The following is a 20,876-nucleotide window of genomic DNA, read 5'->3' on the forward strand; positions in this document are numbered from 1 at the left end:
TCCCTCATGGGTGAACACTGTTGAAAATAATTCTGTTACGTAAGAATCATCACCTGGTGGAAAAAGTCCACCTGTGACCAATCTCCTGTAACCAAACAGGTTAAAGAGTATGCTGGTAACTTTTCTCAGATTAACTAGCATTCAATCACCAACTTGCAATCAGGATTCACAACACTCGGCACTTGTTCTAGGGAAGTACGGAGGATGATGTTTACATGATTTTAGCACCTCAAGGTATAATTTAAACAGTGATTAGTTTTGAATGGCATTTCATTAAGGCATCTATGGGCATTATGAGCTAAAAGCTGTGGTATGTTAGCTTTAAAAGAGTATTTATGTTGGAATAATTTTAAAATAATGTTTACATGATGGTTAGTCCTGTTTGGCTGGTGTTGAACACAGGGCAGCACCCAAGAATATTTCCACTTAGAGCCAAGAAGCTCCCCAGCACTGGAATTCCCTTGGGATGAATCATCATTTTGAACACAATATTTCTAAACGGCTAAAGGTTCTTCTTTTTAAAGATCAGAATATACCACCAGAAGATGATGTCAGTTCAATGATTGCTGGGAGTAAAAACTAGAATAATACAAAGAAGCATAAAAGAAATGCATGGAAATATTTTTTCCTTAAAACAGAAAAAAAATCAAATTATTATTATTAATATATGTCTGTATATATGTAAGTATGTAAAGGATCAGCTGTCAAAGCCTTAATCAATGCAGTGTGAAAAATGCCAGCCCACTGGCTGTAGCTTTATTGTACAGGCCTCCAGTGCTGGCCCCACGTGTTTTGCCGTACCAAGCTCTCTTCTGGCCTCCCTTGGCCCTGGACTAAGGTTCAGCCTCCATTCTCACATCTTGGTAGATGGCAGACCCTGCCCCGGATGAACTTGGATGTGACAAATGGAGCCCCTCTTGTCGTGGTTCAGACCCTCCTGCCTGTTATGGTGGGTTCCACTGCTCAGATCTTTGGATCTTCTGAGGTTTTATTTTATCTCATCTTGTCCGTCAAAGTTGAAACTGAAATCAGAATACATTGGGAGGCTGCCAAGGGTCTCTCTCCAAGGAGACGAGAATCCTGTTTTTAACCTTGAGAAGCCTATGTAAGACGAACAGATTCCATGGGGAAGTGGGCAGGAGGGAGAAACAGAGCCGGCTTCAGCATTTGCTACACTGATGATTCTTGTTATTGCTTTAGTGTGAACATTTTCAAAAGTACGTGACTTCAACTGTTGTCACCATGTGGCCAATTTACAACAATGGAGCCCTATGAAAACCTTTATGTAGGCCTGCGAGTGACGTACTCCCGGAAGACAAGCTCTGATTCAGTTGGGGCTGGACAGGCCCCTCCTCTGGAAGCCTGCACCCATGGGGGATCTCTGCAGGGCACAGGTCCCGCAAAGAGCCACAAGGCTGGCTTCCCCAAATAAAGTCCATTAGGCAGAAAGACCCAGGCCCCTGCACAGGCTGTGCTGGTCTCTCAGCAACCTGCCTGCAGATGTTTCTGGAAGTGGATGAAGGGGCTAGAGGATGGCCCTTCAGCCATGCCTTGGGTGTCACAGAGCTGCAAGACTAGAGAATTAGCTTCACCAAATGACCTGATGGAGTTTGGGGGTCTGGAGCTCCAGCCTGGTCTAATTTTAGTGTAATTTGAGCTCACTGAAGCTAAGGCCTGCATCCTAGAGCAGGAGGAGGGTCTGATTTAACATCAGGCAGCAGATTTCTTCAAACGGAGGAGGCAAGGCTGTGTACTGAGTCACTGTTTTCTCTCTTTTCCTCTTAAGATTCCATTTCTATTTCACTACTTCCCTCAAAAGTGTCATAGAATTCACAAATTGCTCATCCTGGTTAAATTATCTGTTAAATATGGCAAACTGGCAAATTCACATAGGAATTTACCACCCACCTGATCCGTTTGACAACCCTCAGATGATTCTTGGTATTGTTAGTACTCGATTTGGGAACAAACATTCCCTTGGCTTCAGCAGATGTTTTTAAGTTTTCTTTATAGACTGAACTTCTGAAAAGTAATCTCAGATGCCTAAAAGGTGTCTTTAAAAAAAAATAAAGTGTTATCTATAAATGTATGGGTATTTTTTGTTTTGAGTAACTTTACATTTCATGAAATGATATCAAAGAGAATATGGGGGAGCTAACATGTCTGTTTAGAAAGGATGCTGGATTTATTGATATGTCCTTGGTGTGAGTTACTAGTTCAGACAAAATGGATCCTCTTCATGATCATTTTCTCCCCAACCTCCAGCACTCCAGCAGGATATTGCAGGAAGCTTAATCTAGGGCCTTCTACTCGCTGGTGAGTCTCAAGCACATGGCTCCAGAACACAGTTTCCTACTGGAGTCAGAAAAGCACAAGCAAAGCAAAGATGGGGTTCACACTAACCCCTTGGCCTTGCACATCCCCAGTCTGGCCAGATGGTACTAGACCCCAAACTTCAGTTCTTTGGTACAGGTTTGATTCTTCATGTGCCAAGCAAAGTTAGAAGCATAATTGGTGCCAAGTGTGCTGATTTGAAGAATGTAGTCATTGGAAACTGTAGCATCCCCACTTTACAGATTAAGAGACTAAGGCTGCCTACTTGCCTGTGACCAGGCAGCTGCCAGTAGGGTCGCCATAGCCTTAAATGCAGGACCTGCTGTTTTCTCTGTGTCTTCCGGGTACCAGCAGATTCAGTTCAGATGGTCACTTTGGTCTTAGAACGTGAAGCCCCCGGAGGTGGAGGCCACATTGGTCTTGTCCAGTACAAGGTGCCTGGCTCCTTAGAGGCATCTGACTGCAACAGTGGCTGTCATCCCTAACTGTTCATTGTGTCACCTGAGGTTGCCCCTATTCCATTCAGTAGGACCCAGGCACCGGGGTTCTTATAAGCCTCCCGGGTAACTCAAAAGACATACCTCATATTTGAAGAGTTTATGCCTGGGGAAATAAATGGTTTTCACTCAACCCATTTGTGTTCCTACACTAGAGGTTCTCAACTGGGCATAATTTCCCCACCGCCAGGGGACATTTTATAATGGGATCTCTGAAAACATTTTGGGAAGTGATGTGCTTGTAGTGGGCAGAGACCAGGGATGCTGCTAATCATTGTACAACACACAGGACAGAACCCATGACAAGGAATTATCTAACCCAGAATTTCAGTAGTTTTCAGTGAGTTGAGAAAACATGACCTAGACCATTGTGGAATTTCCACAGATACAGCTTCCAACTCCCTTGCAGTCATTAAAGTAACTCTGGTGTTTTATTGTGAGACTAGAGCAATGCAAAAATTTTTTTTTGTTTGAATGTACTTCATGTTTGTACTTCCAAAGATACATAATTAAGGTTTCTAATTCCAGCCCTAACAAAAGTTTATGTGTGTTTCAAATGGAATTTGGGCTCTGAGTAGGATTTACAATTCCAACCCCAGACCTAGTCCTTTTCGGGGGGGATCATAATCAGGATGAAGTCCTCCTAGTAGCAGGCAGTATAAGCTGGACTTTGGGTTGTTTTGGGCTGGGATAGAGTTCATGGGTGAATGCCTTAACTGGGTCCCCAAGGAAGGGGCCAGCTGTTTTTAGGGGGGGTAGAACAAGTGGGAGATACCAGGCTTCCACTCAGTGTGATCTCTGTGGGGTTGGACGTGCACATTCAGGGATCTCTGTGATTTTTCAGGATTTGAATGATCCCTGATTGAAGATGTTTGTGATATCAGGAAAGTGTGCTAATAAGGAGGAAAATTGCATTTTGAATGTTATACCTAGGGCTAAACAAAGGTGACCATGCAGATAACATGGATCCTGAGGTGAATGAGTTAAGAATATAGTTAATATAAATGATCGTTTATATGTGCATTCACACATTTATGCATCTGTAAATTTGTTTTTTTTATTTTTAAGTGCTTTCCCAATGTTTAGTTACCTGTGATTCACTCTAACCAGTGAACTTGCAAGTATCCTCGGATCACAGAAAGCCAGGTATATTATTTCTTTAATACAGCTTCTCAGGTAGATAGTGGTTGTTTAGATGAATTGTATATTTTTGAGAATTTTTTCTCCGTCTTCCAAAATATAGCTTAGAACTTCTATATTATTTAATATTAAGCATTTCTCAACTGTTTCAGAATTGATATTTATGCATTCCTGTGTTCAAGCCTTTGGGGATGCTTATTAAAGGTTAAATTTCTTAAAGAAATCTAAAAAATGGATATGTAGGAAGTCTGAGAAATTGTAGAAGAAATACTGGTGAAATGGACATAAAATGTATCAAAGACCAATATGAAAATCAATAAAAGCAATGCAAAGGACAGACTCTGTAGAAAGAAGATAGTTGAAATATAAAAGCATTAAATGTCTGGACAGATGAAACAAAATGATGGGCTGTAAGTCACCAATGAGACATAATTATACAGAAAGAGTAACACAGGAAACTGTTCCTGTTGTAAGTTTTCAGTACAGTTGGGGAGTTAGAACACATCACATAAATACACCAAAAGCTGGTTTCTGGAAGCATAAATACTAAGGGAAGGCAGCCACCATGTAGGCAATCTGACCACCTGAGACTACCATACAGTAAGGAAGTTCAGGCTAACCATAAGGAAAAGGAGGGGGGAAAGAAGAGGGAGGGGGAGGGAGGGGAAGGGAGGGAGAGGGAGGGAGTGACGGATAGAAACAGAGAGAGGGAGAAGTTATTCCAGCCCAGACGGTACATTTGTGAGGGGACTCAGGTGTATAACCAGGATGGGAAACCCACCTAATTCAAGGTAATCTGGTCGTGCCACTAATTGTCCTTGTCAGGGTCACTAGCAGCTGCCAACTAAGAATCAGAGGGCTGCTCCAGCTTTTCTTAGGTAGCGACTGACAGAGTTAACTGCCACCCCCTCTTCTTGAAATGGTTATTTTCTGTGATCCAGGCCTCTGATTTTCCTCTCATGCAGCCTTCCGTCCTGGCTGTATCTCCTCTTCCAGGCCCCTAAGTGTCCTCGAGCCCTGGGTTTCTATCCTGGTCCTCTGTTCTGCCTACCTGCAACTTTAAACCCATCCACAGTGCCACCACCAAATGGCCATCTTCAGTCCCAGACCACCTGTATCTCGAGTTACAGCTGCTAAAACAGAGCTGTAGGTCCCCAACTCTGTTTTCCCAGTAGCACTTCCCTAAGCCAACAGTGCCTGGAGCCCCACTAGCCGAGCCCAGCCCAGGAGCTGGCTTCGTTCTGCCCTTCCTTCACCTTCCCTCCCATCTCTGCCTCATGTTTTCACATCATCAAGTCTCACTGCCTTCACCTCCAAAATGGGTCACAAGCCCATTCCAACCAGTCTCCTGCTTCCACCCCTGTCCCCTGCGTCCACCCCTGTCCCCTGCAATCCATGCTCCATGGAGAAGCCAGGGTGAGCTTGTTGGTATCAGTTGGATCACGCTCTCACGGAAAACCTTTGAAAATCTTCCTAATGCTCTAAGAATAAAAATTTCAGGGGCTGGGGATATAGCTCAGTTGGTAGAGTGCTTGCCTAGCATGCTCAAGGCCCTGGGTTCAATCTCCAGCACCAAAAAAAAAAAAAAAAAAAAAATTTCACCCTGCCCTGTCTTGTCTACGTCACAGACCTCAGACTCGCTCGCTCTGCCCTTACCCTCTTTCTAGGTGGCTTCCTGGTTTCTGTTGGTCCAGATGCACTGCCCTCCTTCCACTTCCATGAGCACGTGGAGACTGTGGAGCTTGGCCTTTGCTGTGCCTTGTGACCCTCTTCCAGGTGCACCTTGAATGTCATCTCCGGAGTTGTCTAAAGCTATGACCTCCGGTCACTTCACTTGCTCTCTCTTTAGGCCCCTCTTTGCTCCTCACATGGTGGTCAATTGGTTGACTGTTGGTTGCAGTTCTATGGTTTTGTTGGCAACTCACTCACCATCTTAAGAATCCATGGCAGAAATCCTAAGCTACAGAAAACCACCTGTGTCCACAGCTTCCTCAGCTAGAGGAAACGTGAGCACAGGTAGTGGAGGTGCCCAACTCGCTGACCGCTGAGTGTGCCCTTCACTAGCAGCTACAGCCCTGCCTGAGTGGCTCTGACACCCGCCCTGACACATCCTCAGCAGAGGCTGGTATGCGGGGACTCTGTCATGGCCAGGAACACGGTCAATGCAGATGCCTGTCAGCTGGGGACAGAGCGGCCCCTCTCAGCCCTTGTGACCCATTGTTTCTAAAGAGCTGGCAGCTGCAGGAGCCACCAAGCTCTCAGGCCAGCTGTGGTATCTTTGCTGCGATCGAAGAAGCTTGCCTGGATAGTAAGAAGGACAGAAAATAAAGGCAAAGAGGATGGAGGGCCCAGGCCATTGACAGTGGCCAGGGAACAGGAGCCCATCTTTCCTGAGGGACGGGCTGAGGGCTTGGCTACTCCCCTGCCCATAAATGGCTTGGCCAAAGCTCTCTTGGAGCCACCTCGCCCTGCCTCCCCAGCTCTCCCAGCTGGATGTTCCTACAAATGGGAGACCCGAGCCAGTAACCCCAGTGAGAAGGGAGCTTGCCTACGGCAGGGTTTGGAGAAGGTTCTTGAGAGACTGTCGGCAATGGTGAGTGAGTGCTAGCATCTTAGCCTAACCTTCCTTTCTATAAAAACTAATTCCCAGGCCTTAAAGCTCTGGTCTCCTAATTCAATTAAGTATAACTGTACACTTGGCACAATGAAGGAACATGGGTTTTAATTATTTTCCTGTATGTGAAATACTAATTATTCTCCTACATTCTTATCTAACAATAGCTGATCTCATCTTTTATTTTGATATTTTTGTTGTTGAACAAGGATGTGGAGTAGATGTCTCAGCTCTGTTTGCTTCCTGGGGAATCCGGGGATCTCATCAGTGATTTACCTTTCTTGTTTGTTCCGTCCACCTTCTGCTACGTTATCAGCAACATGCATGTTCATAAGTTGCATCAGAAGCTTCCCACCTTTCTTATTGACTTATGTATTTGGTTTTGATTTAAGTGAAGTTTGCTAAGTTAGGAAAGAAAACAGAAGAGGCTTCTGATTTATTAAAGGATTACAGAAACAACCTGGTGTCTGTTAACAGATGAATGAAGAAACTGTGGTGTGTGTGTGTGTCTGTACGCGCACACGTGCGCATGTAGAATGGAATATTATTTAGCCTTTAAAAAGGAGGAGTTCCTTGGGTCAGCTGTTACTTCCTTACACTGGACTTTCCATCTATCTAAAAGGGAGGAGATCCTACTGTTGGCTACAACCAGGTTGGCCCTGAACATTATGCTAAAGGAAATAAGCCAGACACAAAAAGAAAAATATCACATGGTGTCACTTGTGTAGAATCTAAAAACAAGAAGGGGGCGTTATTCAAAGAAGTTAAATTTAGACATTAAATTAGGAAGACCTGTGGTCTAACCAGATCTCTACTGCTTACCAGCTGACGACCTCCAGAAACCTATCTTGTCTGGATTTCCTCACCTGTGGGGCAGGGATAACAGTGCTCCCTCATGGGGAGGTTATGAGAGCAGTGTCTGACCCAGCACACCCTCAATAACTGAGTCATTGCCCCATCTGTCTCTCTTCCCCTCACAAGCAGCAAACTCCTAGTGAAGGACAATATCCTCCTCTGGAATCACCCTGTTGCTAGAATACACTGCTCAGACGAGCCCTAGGCAAGAAGCAGATCAGTTGCTGGCCCCTTGAGTTTTGCTACTTCAGGCTTACAGTTCCATGCAGTAAGAACTTCCCCAGGGGCTTCTCCACCCTAACTCTGCTGGCCAGGTCTTGAAGAACATGGCACCACATGATTCCTCATGCACTGGAGTATTTTACAGACTGGAAGGAGCTGCCACAGACATTATATCCCTTATGTTTACACTGCGAAGTGGGCAGGGCCAGTTAATAGTATCCCATTTTAAGAATGGAAAAACTGAGCCTGGGGGAAGGAGTTTGCTGTGAGGAGATGGAGACCTGAGAGTTTGAGCAATATAGCCAAGATCGGACAGCCATTAGACGGCAGAGACAGGATTTGAACCCAGATCAGGTGGTTCCGAGACCAGGGTTGCCTCATCTCACCCAGCTGCATCTCTAAAGGGCACGGCATCATGTTTTTCTCACCATGAGAGCACTGTACTGTTTCTACAAAATGTCTTTCTAAAATTGGCCAAAATCATCGTCATCCAAACGTTGATAAACAACACATGCAAAAGCCTGCTTGTTGCTGTCTCGCCTCTTCTGTCCTCCCCACAAAGGAAGCTTTGTCCGGGGCCCGCTGACATCAGAGCCCAGCACTCGCTGATGAGATAACCCCTGGGCAGCTGGCTTCAACGCCTCGCAGCCCGTTTGGTGATAGCATGAAGGACAGTGGTTAGATCCCTTGAGCCAGAGTCCCCTGACCTGAGGCTCAGCCGACCCCTGCCTAATGGTGTCCCAGAAGAAGAGGCGTATAGTGCCTGCAGTTCATCTGCAGAAACACAGGAGTCATCTGGAAGCTGAGTGGAGTGCTGGAAAGAGGCGGTCACCAGGAGACCCAGGTTCTGGTTGCAGCTGATGAGTTGTGTGGACTCGGGCAACGCGTTGCCATCCTCTAGCCTTGGTGTCCTTCTCCGTAGCTGGAAGGTGCCCTGTCGCTAAGAGACAGAGCAGTGAGCAGAGTCGCCACTGAAGCTTTCGAGCTGGATGAGGCCATCTTTTTCTTTTTCTTTTTGTAAACTATGTTTTAGTTGCAGATGGACACAATATCTTTATTTTTTTAAATTTATTTTTATGTGGTGCTGAGGATGGAACCCAGTGCCTCACACCTGCTAGGCAAGTGCCCACCACTGAGCCACAACCCCAGCCCTGGATGAGGCCATCCTAATTGAAGGCTGAGCAAGGGGGAGTCTATGTTGTGGCTGCTCAAAGCACTCTCGGTTCATGGAAGATTTCGCCTTCAGTAATTCACCTGAATTCTGACCCACCTGTTAGCCAAAATGGGTGTCCCCTTGGTTTTGCTCATGTGGGGACTATCTGCTACAACCATTTCTCAGTTCAGATCAGGGTCACGTGGACCAAGCTACTGGCCTGTTTTCAGAGTGAGGCTCTAACTGCTCCTGTTTGTCCACGAGATAATTTCTGATGAGTCCCTAGGTCTCAGTCTTTTCTGTACAAATGAGATTTGGAAGTGTAAAATGACCTTTGAGGCACTTCAGGTCCAAAATGTTAGGATCCTTTGGGATTCTTTAATATTTCACAATATTCCCATTTTGGATAATGTGTAATATTAAAACTTAGCAAACATACTGTCCTTAGAATGATAGAACCTATTCTGGGGGGACTACAGGAAGATCAAGAACCTGAGTGCAGGCTGAGCCCCCGGTGGACAGGGAGGCTGGGACTGAGGGAGGGTCCAGCCGTGGGGGCATTAACCAGGATGGCTAGACTCAGGGCTGAAGTTCCAGAAAGTGGAGACAAGGCCACTGCAGCCCAGGGGCACCTGGGCCAGAACGTGTCATCTGCCCAGTGGGAGCAGGGTCCACCCATTGTCAGATGGGGAAGGGAACAGCCTGGAAGACACGCCAGTGAGCCCAAACTGAAGGGTGAGGGAGGAGAGAGGAGCCATGGCAGCCTGGGCAGAGCCTGGCCCTGAGGAGTGGGCACCCGGGCAGGCTATTTGGTGCCCCGCTGACCTTGCAATCTTTAAACATCGATTCCACATGGGATGGGTGAGACTGGGGGCTGGGCGAGGGGAAGGTGGAGGTGGGAGGGCTTCTCCTCTGCCACCCTGACCAGTCCAGCTCCACCGCCCAGAACCTCTGCCTTGGCTTGGTGAAAATGAAAAGCTGATCTCTCCCAGCCAACTCTCCGGGGACAGTGGTTTAGGATCAGGCGTTAGAACGTGCCTCTGAGGGGCTCATCTTCTGCTCCACACAGAAAACACAAAGTACTTCTAAATTCCTACAGTTCTTTCCCTGAAAGGAATTCTAGGGGGAAAAAAAGAATTTCCGGCACCTCGCTGAATTTCGGGTGATGTTTCTACTGCCCACGTGGGTCAGGGCTCCTGGGCCAGACCCTCACTGGCTGGACCCCTAATCTGGTTGGTGACCTGTAGGAGTGTGTGTGTGGGGAAGACTGACAATCTGAGGAGGGGCTTCTGATGACCTCGGCTCCCCTGCTCCCCTGCAGCCTCTGGGGCTCCCGGGCTGATTGATGTGTGGGATCCATACTTTCTTGTGGAATCACCAGCAGTGGGGAGTTTAAGGACTCAGGAGCTTGCTGGCCGTTCCTGCCAAGTTTAATGTTTCCTTCTCTCTTGCAGAGCTTTTCACTCAACTTCACGCTGCCGGCTAACGCAGTAAGTACAGCCACCCTGTTCACCAGGAAGGCAGCCAAGGTCAAGGCCAAATTTACACAGGGAACTCCAGAACTCCGCCTCGAGTGCAGTGATGAGTTAGCCTGTCAAAGGCAACGGTGAACAGCTGAGGGGTGCCGAGAACCTCGTTTTCAATATGAAAATTATAACACACCGACACCCCCGGACCTTTCAATTTCAGTCGACAGAAATCACAGCATTAACCCTTTCCCACTCTTTATGGACTTCACATAAATCTTGACGTTCGCTCTCGTGTACTAGTGTGTTCTTACTCTCCATATAATTTCATACCTTTAGATGTTTTCTATCAGTCTTCACAACCCTAATGGAGGGTAGTCATGTGTTATTTCTTCAAGTGAAGTATTTCCTTATTTGATCAATTATAATTGGGAGTGACTTTGTGATTAGTGTCATTGTAGACGATCCTTGTCTGCGCTTAGGATTATTTCCTCAGTATACATTCTGGAAGAGGAACGATTGGGTCAGTGATGAACACGTTCAGGCTCTTGATTATGTGACTTAGTTGTCAGTTAAAATGGAAACTTTTGGGTTGTGCAGGGTGAACAGTTTCAATCCACAGTGGATCTGCTGGCTTCGGTCCTCACGCTGTGCAGGGGTGATGCTAGCAGCTGGGGTGATTTCCAATCAGTACTGTGCCATGATTGAGTATGGCATCTTCCTGGCGCAGTGTTTTGTGGGTTGACTGTGCTGATTTTCTGATGAGCTACGTGGTTATTCAGAGGACTGCTAAGCTTGGGCTCATATTCTCTGTAACATGGGGGCAAAGCTCCAGAGAGTAGCAGACGGTTAGACCCTGGTAACTTCCTGCTGCACTCTGGTGCCCACCAGCCTTCTGGCTGACTGCCCTGCCAGGTGGGGGTCCTTGCCTGCTGAGCCTTGACCTGCTCTGCCTCAGTGCTTCGGCCTCTGCCTGTGTCCGTGGACAGGTTTCTCCATCCCTCCTCTTCCCTGTCAAAATCTTTTTCCTTGGTCACTGCTGCAACTTTCCCTCAGGCTGCTGGGACCCAGCAGGTCTAGAGAGACCCCAGGTTTGCCTTCTCCTGCGTGGCCCATCATTGAGCTATTGCAGAGGAGCCATTGCTTGGGCCAGTAGGGGTGAGGGAGGGAGGACGAAGGCCCTTAGGATGACAGCCATCCCCTTCTGGAGATCCTTCTTGGTGAAGAGCTCGTTGGTCTGAAAACTGTCCCATCCCCACTTTGAACCTGGGTAAGACCTCTGCTTTAGCACTGAGTAACCTGCCTCCTGGGCAGTCTCTGGAAAGCCAGGGCATCAGCCATCCGACTTGGCGGTGATGTTTCTACTGATAAGCCTTCTCTTTTGGTGCTGGCAATGCCAGTGCACAGGAAAGCGGGGAAGGTGGTTACCTGGGTCAGAACTTCTCCACAGGGAGTTTGGAACAGGGCTGCATAGGCAAGCCAGGCCCTGATGGACCGTTCTGAGCTCTCAAGTGTGAAAAACTGGGTTAGAGTGCTGCATTTGACCTTGGAGGCAGGGTAGGCACAGTAGGTAATAGCATGGGTCCCAGAACCAGACTACCTGAGTCTACCACCTAGGGCTGTGTGACTTCACACAAGTTGCTTCACTTCTCTGTGCCTCACTTTTCTCTACAACGGGATCATTATAATCTTGTCTCACTGGTTGTTGTGAAGAATAAACGAGTCAATCTGGGAAAAGTGTTTGACAGCCTAGCAATGAGCAGGTGTGCACCAGAGCAGAAAATTCCACCCAAGAGAGACAGAGAAAGCAAACAGGCAAAGAAGGGCACAGACCAGAGGCCATGCTACTAGGAGAGGGAGAGAGCTGTGGTTTCATCTGACAGGTTCCCTTTTCTTACCTCCAGTCCCTGAAAAAGCCAGCTTCCCACCTGCCCTGGGGCTTCACAAGGTGCCTCTGCATCCTAAGTTAAACCTGCCCCACCCCCTTTTATTGCCAGAGCTGTCCCAAGGAAATTTCTGTAATCTGAAGATATATGCCTTACCTGAAATGATGGCTGACTTTTCCTACCATTCTAGATGCCTCAGGCAGATGCAGGGTTAGTGGGAGTGGGAAGAGTCTGTGCAGACAGAAGTAGGGTCGTTGAGGTACCAAGCATCCATGCCTGGTTATCAGATTCCTCCTCTAAAGGAACTCCCTGGGAAAGAGGCCTGAGTCGGAATTCAGACACCCACGTTCAGGTCAGATCCATGGCTCTCTGTGGCGCCTTTGGCAAGTCCCATAATATCTGTGTTTCACTTTTTGGTAAGACAGAGATCATAGCTGTTGAAACCCCCAGCACTCCCACGGACCCATGGAGGCTGCTGAGAGGATTAAATAAACAACAGGTCTGAGCAGAGCTTTGCAGGTTAAAGGGATACACAAGCTCATACTTCTGGTACCCATGTGACGCCCCCACAAACCGAGAGGTAGCTGGCACTGTCCCTGAAGAAAAGAAACCTTGGAGCCTGTGAGTGGAGGAAAGACCGGTCCGCTGAGAACAGACCTGTGCTCTCAGTCCCACCCAGGACCACCTGTTGCTCAGGTAGAACTTTGTTCCCTGAGGTTATTGATCAAGGCAAGACTGCTGTCTGAAATAGCTCGGAAACAGGTGAGATCCAGCACCCCCCGTGAAGTGGCCATGAACCAGAAACACACATTCAACATGGCCTTGTCCCCAGGAGCAGGGGCCACTCACAGGCTCAGTCATTTGTGTCACTACAGTTGGAGAACAGGTCAGTTCTCCCTAAAGAGTCTCGCTTCTGCCCGTGTTCAGTGTTTATACCCTCTAGCTCTGGGGACAAGTAGGCCAAAGCGTGCCCAGAGTGTTGGGAAGGCCGTGGGGACCAGGGACAGGTGAAAACTTCTTGAGATGAAAAAATGTGCCACGGCAGAGCCACAGTGTGAATAATAAAGATGTCATCTGAATTGCTGAATTCTTCCTCTTTGCAGTCAAATTCCACTCCAGTTCTTACCTGGGAAGCAGTCAAGGGAGGTTGCTGGGTAGTGGTGGTTGCTAACAGCGTAGAGGAGGGATGAACTCTAGCACTGTAGCCTAACCGCCTTCAGACTGTCCTGCTCAGGGTGCATTCCATCGATCTCTGTCTTCTGACAATGTTTTCTGGTTTCACACAGACTTCCTCTCCGGTTGTTACAAGTGGGAAAGAAGCAGTAAGTATGCTCTTAAATGATCAAGCCTTGAACAGTCACCAAGCCCAGACCCTGGCTCAAATGTTATTCTTAGGACCCACTAAGTCCAAGAGTGAGGGAGAACCTATAAAATCACAGGTAGATTTCACAAAAGAAGTCAGACACAAATGACCACACACCTTACATTTACATCTATGTGATGTGGAAAAACAGACAAAATTCCTCTATGGTGACAGATTTCAGTATTTTAGTGCTCACATTTGGGGGAGATGAAGGGAGTCTTGGGGGCTTCTGGGGCCCTGGCAGGATTGTTTCTGGTGTGAGTATTGGTTATACAAGTATGTTCATAATCGGAAAGCCATCAACCTGCGTATTTATGATTTTATTCTTTATTATTCTATAATAAAATCACACCCCCCAAAAGCAAAGGAGAACCGAGGCTTACATAGGAATGGCACATTAATAAGGATCCTGTTGATTGTCTTCAGTATTTCCAGAAACAAGTCTGCAAATGTGAAGTCAGGTGGCTACAAGCATGACTTTCCACTCAGATAAAATGGACATTTGAAAAGTGGTTAATGCGTTTAATATAAATACATCTGAAAAGTCACATCAAAATGGTGCAGAGCATAATAAAAGCTTTTGCTTTTGGCCAGACTGTGAGGTGAACGTGGCATCTGATGGCTCTGTGTGACTGGCTCCTCAGTTTTTCCCACGTGGAGACATCTGTGTCTCTGTTCCCAGGAACTCCTGTTTAGATTGGTTGTCCATTCTCTTCTAGATTATGACTCTTGCCACCTGATTTAAACTAAGTAAATCAAGTCCTATGAAAGCAAGTCCCTTGTCATGCAGGGTACAAACTTCTTAAAAAAATAGTATTTCATTATCTTCTGATTTTGTATATGACACTTAGGCTTCATGCAGGCTTTCTGTTTTATCTCTAACCTGCTGAATTATTCCTGTCATCTTGGAGAATCGGGGTTTCCCTGACTGTGTTTTTCTCTCTGTGCCAGGACTGTGGGCCCTCTCTAGGGTTAGCGGCAAGCATCCCATCCCTGGTGGCTGCAGCTCTGCTGGTGGCCTTGCTACTTACTTTGATTCACCAGAGAAGAAGAAGAAGCAGCCATGAGTCCGCTGAGGTGAGGACCAGCTTCTTAGGTTATGGACCTGCAGCAGGAATCAGTATTTCAGTGAACTGGCTTTTGGGCTAAAAGTCTGAGAATTCAGGGCCAGTGTTGTTCCCTGAGGGCGAGGTAGTGGAGCTTCAGAGCCACAACTCCCCTTCCAGACCTGACACCATGCTCAGGCCGACCTGATTTTGCACACAACCCTCAGGTCGCTTGAGGAAGTCACTGGCCACGAGGATGGTACTGGGGTGTCGTGAAGGAGCCGTGGAGGGGATGTTTGCTTCCACAGCAAACACGTGTCTGCACAGAGGGTCTGTTTTCCAAGCTGAGGGGCAGAAAGGGCCCAAGCTTCACAAGGGGAGGACGGAGGCCACATTAGGGAAGACGGAGGAGAGCAGTGCCAAGGTGTGCCCAGGACACACCTTCCTGTTTCCTACTCTGCACATGCAAGTTTGCAAGATCTTGTGCATCTACCTCCCACCCCCAAGTACCAGACTGCTCAGAATTCAAAGGCCACACAGACTGATATCATCAAATTTCCCAGGTGTGGTCACATAGACTCTGGCTTCTAATTCCACCCTGTTTATGAACATTCCTGGTGGTTTCCACAATGCTAAGTATGCACTGGCAGGGAGAGGGAAAACCTTGGTTTTCCCTTATCCGGGCTCTGCCACTTTATGATTTATATGATCCTGGACAAGTGACATTCTCTATGCCTTTGTTGGTTCAATTCAAAAACGGGTGTTATAAAAACTACTGGGGATGCAGCTCAGTGGTAGAGCACTTGGCAAGCATGTGCAAGACCCTGGATTCAATACTCAGTGCCAGAAAAAACATAACAAAAAACTACCCATCCTATTTTAAGGAGTAGGAAAAATCATAAGAATAAAATGACATCTCGGGTGGTGAAAACATCTTTATATCACATGTAAAGGTGTGTTGACAAGCTGTAAACTTCAAACACATTAAGAAGTACTGTAGGCAATGGTGGTATTATTTATTGAAGCAATAGTTTCTCACCCTTCAGTACACTTTAAAATCAGTACACTAAAAAATCACCAATAACCAAAACCAATTAAGTCAAAATTTCTGGACAATAGAGCTGTGTCATTGATCTTTTTAAAAATAGATACTTTTATTATGATTATAGTAGTCCCCCCTCTTATTCATAGTCCCCTTAGATACATTCTAAGACCCCACAGTGGATGCTTGATACTGTGGATAGTACTAAACCCTGTATATACATATATACATTATGCATACATACCTATGAGAAAGTTTATTTTATAAATTAGACAGAGATTAACAATAACTAATAATAAAATAGAACAATTATGATAAAATACTGTAATAAATGTTTTGCGAATGTGGTTTCTTAACTGCATGGGGTGGGTAGCATATACAGCATGGATACACTGGATGAAAGGATGATTACTTTCCAGCTGGGATAAAGCTAGATGGCCCAAGATTTCATCATGCTACTCAAAATAGAAATTTTAAATTTAGATTGTTTGTTTCAGGAAGTTTCCACTAACATTTTTGGACCCTGTTTGATCATAGGTAACTAAAACTATGGAAAGCAAAATCTTGGACAAAGAGGGATTATTATAATTTTGAACATATACTGCAGTAAAACAGTACAGTGAATCTAAGTATCAACTCAGGGCCAGTCTTGTTTTATCTCTCCATCTTTCAATTCTGGATTATTTTTATAGTAACTCATAATGATGTTTCTTCAGTTTTTTTTTTTTTTTAACAGTATCATTTGCTTGTATTTTTGTTTTGTTTTTAAAGTTTTCTGGTGATTCTAATATGGTGATTCAGGTTTAAGAATCACTGAGTCTAATTATGGTTATGGTCAAAACCTGTGACTCTTCACTTTTTTTTTTTTTTTTTTAACCAATTTAGGAAAGTGAGAGACCTTGTGAAATTACAGAAATCTACGACAATCCAAAGATAGCTGAGGTATGAATTTTTATTATAATCTCTCTACGTGACTAACACAGAAGTAAGCAAGATAAGGGTTTTAAAGCCTCTCCTGCACAGAAGTACAATGTGAGCAAATGGAAGGAATGCAGCCAAATGAAGCTCAAGCACAAAGGGGTTCTCCATGCATTTTTATTAGAGTTCAAGTTAATTTAGCATTAGAAAATCAACTTAATGTAATCTATTTCACTGACAAATTCAAAGAGAGAAATTGTGTTACCATCTTATTGGGAAAAGAGTTTGAAAAAAATTCAACAGTCCCTTTTGATATACACTTTCAGAAAACCAGAGTAGGAACTTTTTAATTTGTGAAATAACATCTTTTTAAAAAAGTGACACAAAAATCATACCTAAGAGTAAAATGTTGAAAGCATTCTTTTCTTTTTTTGGGATTATCAGATATAAATCAAAGATTCTCATCACTTCTATTCATTTTAGGTCCTAGTAAATATAGTAGGATAGAAAAAGAAAAAGAAAACATAAGATTAAAAAGAAATAAACAAAATTCACATTATTTGCAGATTATATGATTGTCTACGTTGAAAAACCATATAATCTAAACATAAATTATTATAATTGACAAGATATTTGAACAAGTTCACTGGATACAAAAATCAATATGCAAAGTAATGTGCATTTCTCATCAACAATTAAAAAAAGTAAATTTTATGAAATATCACTTTGCAGTGGTAATAAAAATATATAGAATGCTGAAGAATAAATGTAAGAAAGATATGTAATGTTTCATGGAAAATAATAAAACTTTAGTAAAAGACATTAATACCTGAATAAGGAGGGTATATACCATGTTCTTGGGTAGGGAAACTCAGTAGTACCAAGATGTCAAACTCCTCAAATTTATGGTTACTTTGTTATCTAGGTAATAAATGTAATTTAATGTAAATCCTAGTAGATTTTTTTCATGAAACTAATTAAAGTTCTACAATCTATATGGAATAAAGCAGAAAAATATTTTATAAGAAACAATGAACATATAAAACAAATAGAAAACCAATAGCAAGATGATAGATTTAAACCCAACCATACCAATAATCACATTAAATGTAAATTATCTAAATACCCTCAGTTAAAAGGCAGAGATATTCAGATTGGCTAGCAAAGCAAGATCCAACTATATGATGTTTACAAAACCCAACTTTAAATATACAGACTGGGACAGATTGAAAGTTAAAGGATGGAAAAAGAGATACATGCTAACAATGAACAAAAGAGAGTTGAGCGCCTAAAAGCCTCCCACAGCAGTAAACTCAAACAATTGCAGCCCTCTCTTATAGGTTCTCTGTCCCTCAAGGGTCACTGTCTTTCCTTATCTGATGTCCGTGTCTTGAACACTATCGTTTTAAATGTTTTATCTGATTTTGGGTTGTTTCATGTGTGAGGGTAAATGTATATGGTTGCTGTTATTCCATCTTGGCCAGAAGCAGAAGTCTCTAGTGTATTTTTTTTTTTTTTAATCTCTGTTTTCTCAAGAATCCTAGGAGGTCACCCACAGATGAGAATACAGTAGGAGCACAGGAAGCTCACATATATGTGAAGACCGTAGTGGGAGGCGAGGAACCCCTGCCTGACACTTACCGTCCTCCTGAAGAAGGAGAGAGGAGGAGGGGACTGTGGTGGCTTATTCCCAGACTCCCAGACTGAGTCTCAAATGATATGGCTTCATCAAGGAGCGGACCGGAGCAGAACAGGGCTGAAACCCAGGGATCTGTGCTTGGAGAAGAGATGTGTCAAGCTGCTTCTTAACCAATTCAAATTTTATTTATAGGTTTGGAACACTTTGGGGTTGATTTGTCTCTTTAGGGGATGGTTCCAAAAAGGTTCATTCCAACTCTCAGATGTGGTGGTTTAATAAGCAGTGGAGCACCAGGTAAATTTGCCATACATCAGATAGAGCCCCGTACGTCCCAATTATGACCCCAGTGGGAACTTGCTTTACTTTGTGATCTTGGGAAAAGGGCCTGGTTTCTGAGTGTCTTGCTGCCTTCTCATCTTTTTCTCAGATCCCTTTTCTTAAAAAAAAAAAAAAAAAAAAAAAAGGAAAGAAAAGAAAAAAGAAGAAGCAGAAGGAGCTGTTATCAGACCTGGCTTCTATGTTGGCTAAGTGTTAGCCAAGATCAGCCTGGTACGAGTTAGGATATAAATGAAACATTATGTGACATGTGTGAGGGGAAGCCAGTTCCTATTTCTGAATATCTCAGGGTAGAAATCACGTGGAGCCACACATTCCCTGACCACATCTGGTTGGATCATATCAAATAGCAGAAGAAAGAATCTGGAATCTAAAGTCCAACTTGCCCCTGAGCAGCTGTATGAAGTTGATTAACTTCTCCAAGCCTCAGTTTTGGGCTTTGCAAAAGAGGGAATGATAATACTTGCTTTATGTGGTCATTGAAAAGATTAAATAAGAAATAAAGGAGAGTGTTTGCCAATTAGTAGGTACTAAAAATATCAGTTCTCTCTCCCTAACCCCCTTCCTACCTCTTCCTATATTGCCTGCCTGACGAAGTCAAACAACTGATCACCAGCATTTGTTACCCATAATCATAAAATCAAAAAGAAAATGTTTATGGCAGACTTTTTACACAAACTTCAACCCAAATTGTTGACATCTAAATATAATTCTAGGTGTCCTTAGTAGCTGGTGAAACTTCAAATCTAGATGTGATGCTATCTGTACCTACGAACCGGAAAAGGCCAGGTTCTTTCAAGTTCCAAATTCCAAGTACAGGGATTTGTAGTATTACGGTTAGCCTTCAAGATGTTGATGTTGGGGGAAATTTGCTTTTCATGTTAAAGTGATTTTTTCTTTACAATGAGGTGTTTTAATGAATTTTAGAAGTAAGACATTATGATACCTCTGATGACAGTTCCTCAAATATCTTTGAACTTGGTGCCTTTGGGGTGGTTGCTAAAGATACAATTGCTTTTATTAAAAAATATCCTTTGGAGGGCACAAGATTCTTGAGCCCATGAACAGACAGCACTGCCATTTTAGCTTGCAGAGGGCTCTCACCAGGGAAGCCCAATGGAAGAGGAGAGACCACCTGGAATGGTGTTGGACCCATTAAGCAAACTGGACAAACAGCAACTGGTTTGTCCTATTTTGTGGGAATTGCTCTAGAATAGACCACCCTCTGGCTTTCAAGCAATTCCTCTTTCCAGTTTTCAAATCCTCTGCATCCCCCTCCCCATTTTCTCCCATCCCCTTCTTTTGGCCTCACCACTAGTTTCATGTTCTCTGTGACTTTGGGCAAGGTGACTTCCTAGCATGTCAGATGTCCACCACTCACCTAAGAGACATCAATCATCACCCCCACTTGAGTCTGTGATCAGAGAGCGCCTGAGGAAGGCAGTTCTGCTACGGGCTGTGTGTAGGGTAAGGAAGGGGGAGGGGAGGCAGGAGTTGCCCTGGGAGATCATTAGGAATGAGTGCTAATCCATTCCATCAGAGTGGAGAGAAGGCCATGTCCTTGGACTATCTTAAAAAAAAAAAAAAAAATCTTGCAGGAAGAGAGATCAAGAGGACCCAGGGAATGAGCACAGAGGGATGAGCTGAGTAGCTGCACACCTGCCATCCAGGGAAAAGCCAGGGACAGTGTCAGCCAGCTCCAGTGGGGCTTTCACCTTCTCCTCGAGGAGGCTTCTAGGCAGCCTGGTACCTCCATTCAGGGTCATTGCCTTTGAGCATGTCAGACATCCTACTGGGAAACACTGGTCCCGAGCATCCCAGGGAACATCTGTCAGCTCCACGAGTCACTTGGTATCCTGGAAAACACTTCTTTCTCATACAGGGCCTCTGATTGGTTAGAAATGTGTCCTACTTTCCTGAACAACAGAATGGTTCTATTAAAGCCAATCAACCAATGTCACATGCCAACACCTGCTTTTCGAAACCACTTTGCCCCATCCCATGGGTTCAGTCGCCTTGACAAGCAGATTTGGCCATTTGTAAGCAGATGTGTCAGGGACGCTGGTACTTTTACTTCTCTTACATGTTGGGAAGGACCTTGGATTTACTGAGAAGTCGGTTGTGACTTTGATACTCATGACCAGCCCTAGGGCACACTGTTGATCTCTGGAGCCTCAGTTCTGTACTCATAAGATGCAGATGGCAGTTTTAATCTTCCAACTCCACGGTGCATAGAAATGTGCATGTCAAAAAGCCTTGCAGCCTATTAAGTAAGGCATGGCTTGTATTTTGGATCATTTATTTTAATTCTACTTACAATCCATTGCTTAGAATCGCACTTCAGATTGTTTCTATTAAACTAGTA

The 20,876-nt window shown here is 44.6% G+C and overlaps 1 protein-coding gene across 2 annotated transcripts; it reads left to right on the forward strand.

Annotated features, from left to right (window-relative positions):
* The first annotated feature begins 6,176 nt into the window (after positions 1 to 6,176).
* OPALIN (oligodendrocytic myelin paranodal and inner loop protein) lies at positions 6,177 to 20,134 on the forward strand. Of its 2 annotated transcripts, XM_079138002.1 has the most exons (6): positions 6,177 to 6,564; positions 10,270 to 10,305; positions 13,454 to 13,489; positions 14,482 to 14,607; positions 16,504 to 16,560; positions 18,073 to 20,134. In XM_079138002.1, exons 1-6 carry the CDS (start codon positions 6,562 to 6,564, stop codon positions 18,241 to 18,243), a joined length of 429 nt encoding a protein of 142 aa, XP_078994128.1. In that variant the 5' UTR covers positions 6,177 to 6,561; the 3' UTR covers positions 18,244 to 20,134. The 2 variants fall into 2 exon arrangements, with proteins under 2 accessions (XP_078994128.1, XP_078994129.1); XM_079138003.1 differs by lacking the exon at positions 10,270 to 10,305.
* The last annotated feature ends 742 nt before the right edge of the window (positions 20,135 to 20,876 follow it).

The sequence above is a fragment of the Sciurus vulgaris genome (genome assembly GCF_902686455.1).
Source record: "Sciurus vulgaris genome assembly, chromosome: 4".
NCBI lineage: Eukaryota > Metazoa > Chordata > Mammalia > Rodentia > Sciuridae > Sciurus > Sciurus vulgaris.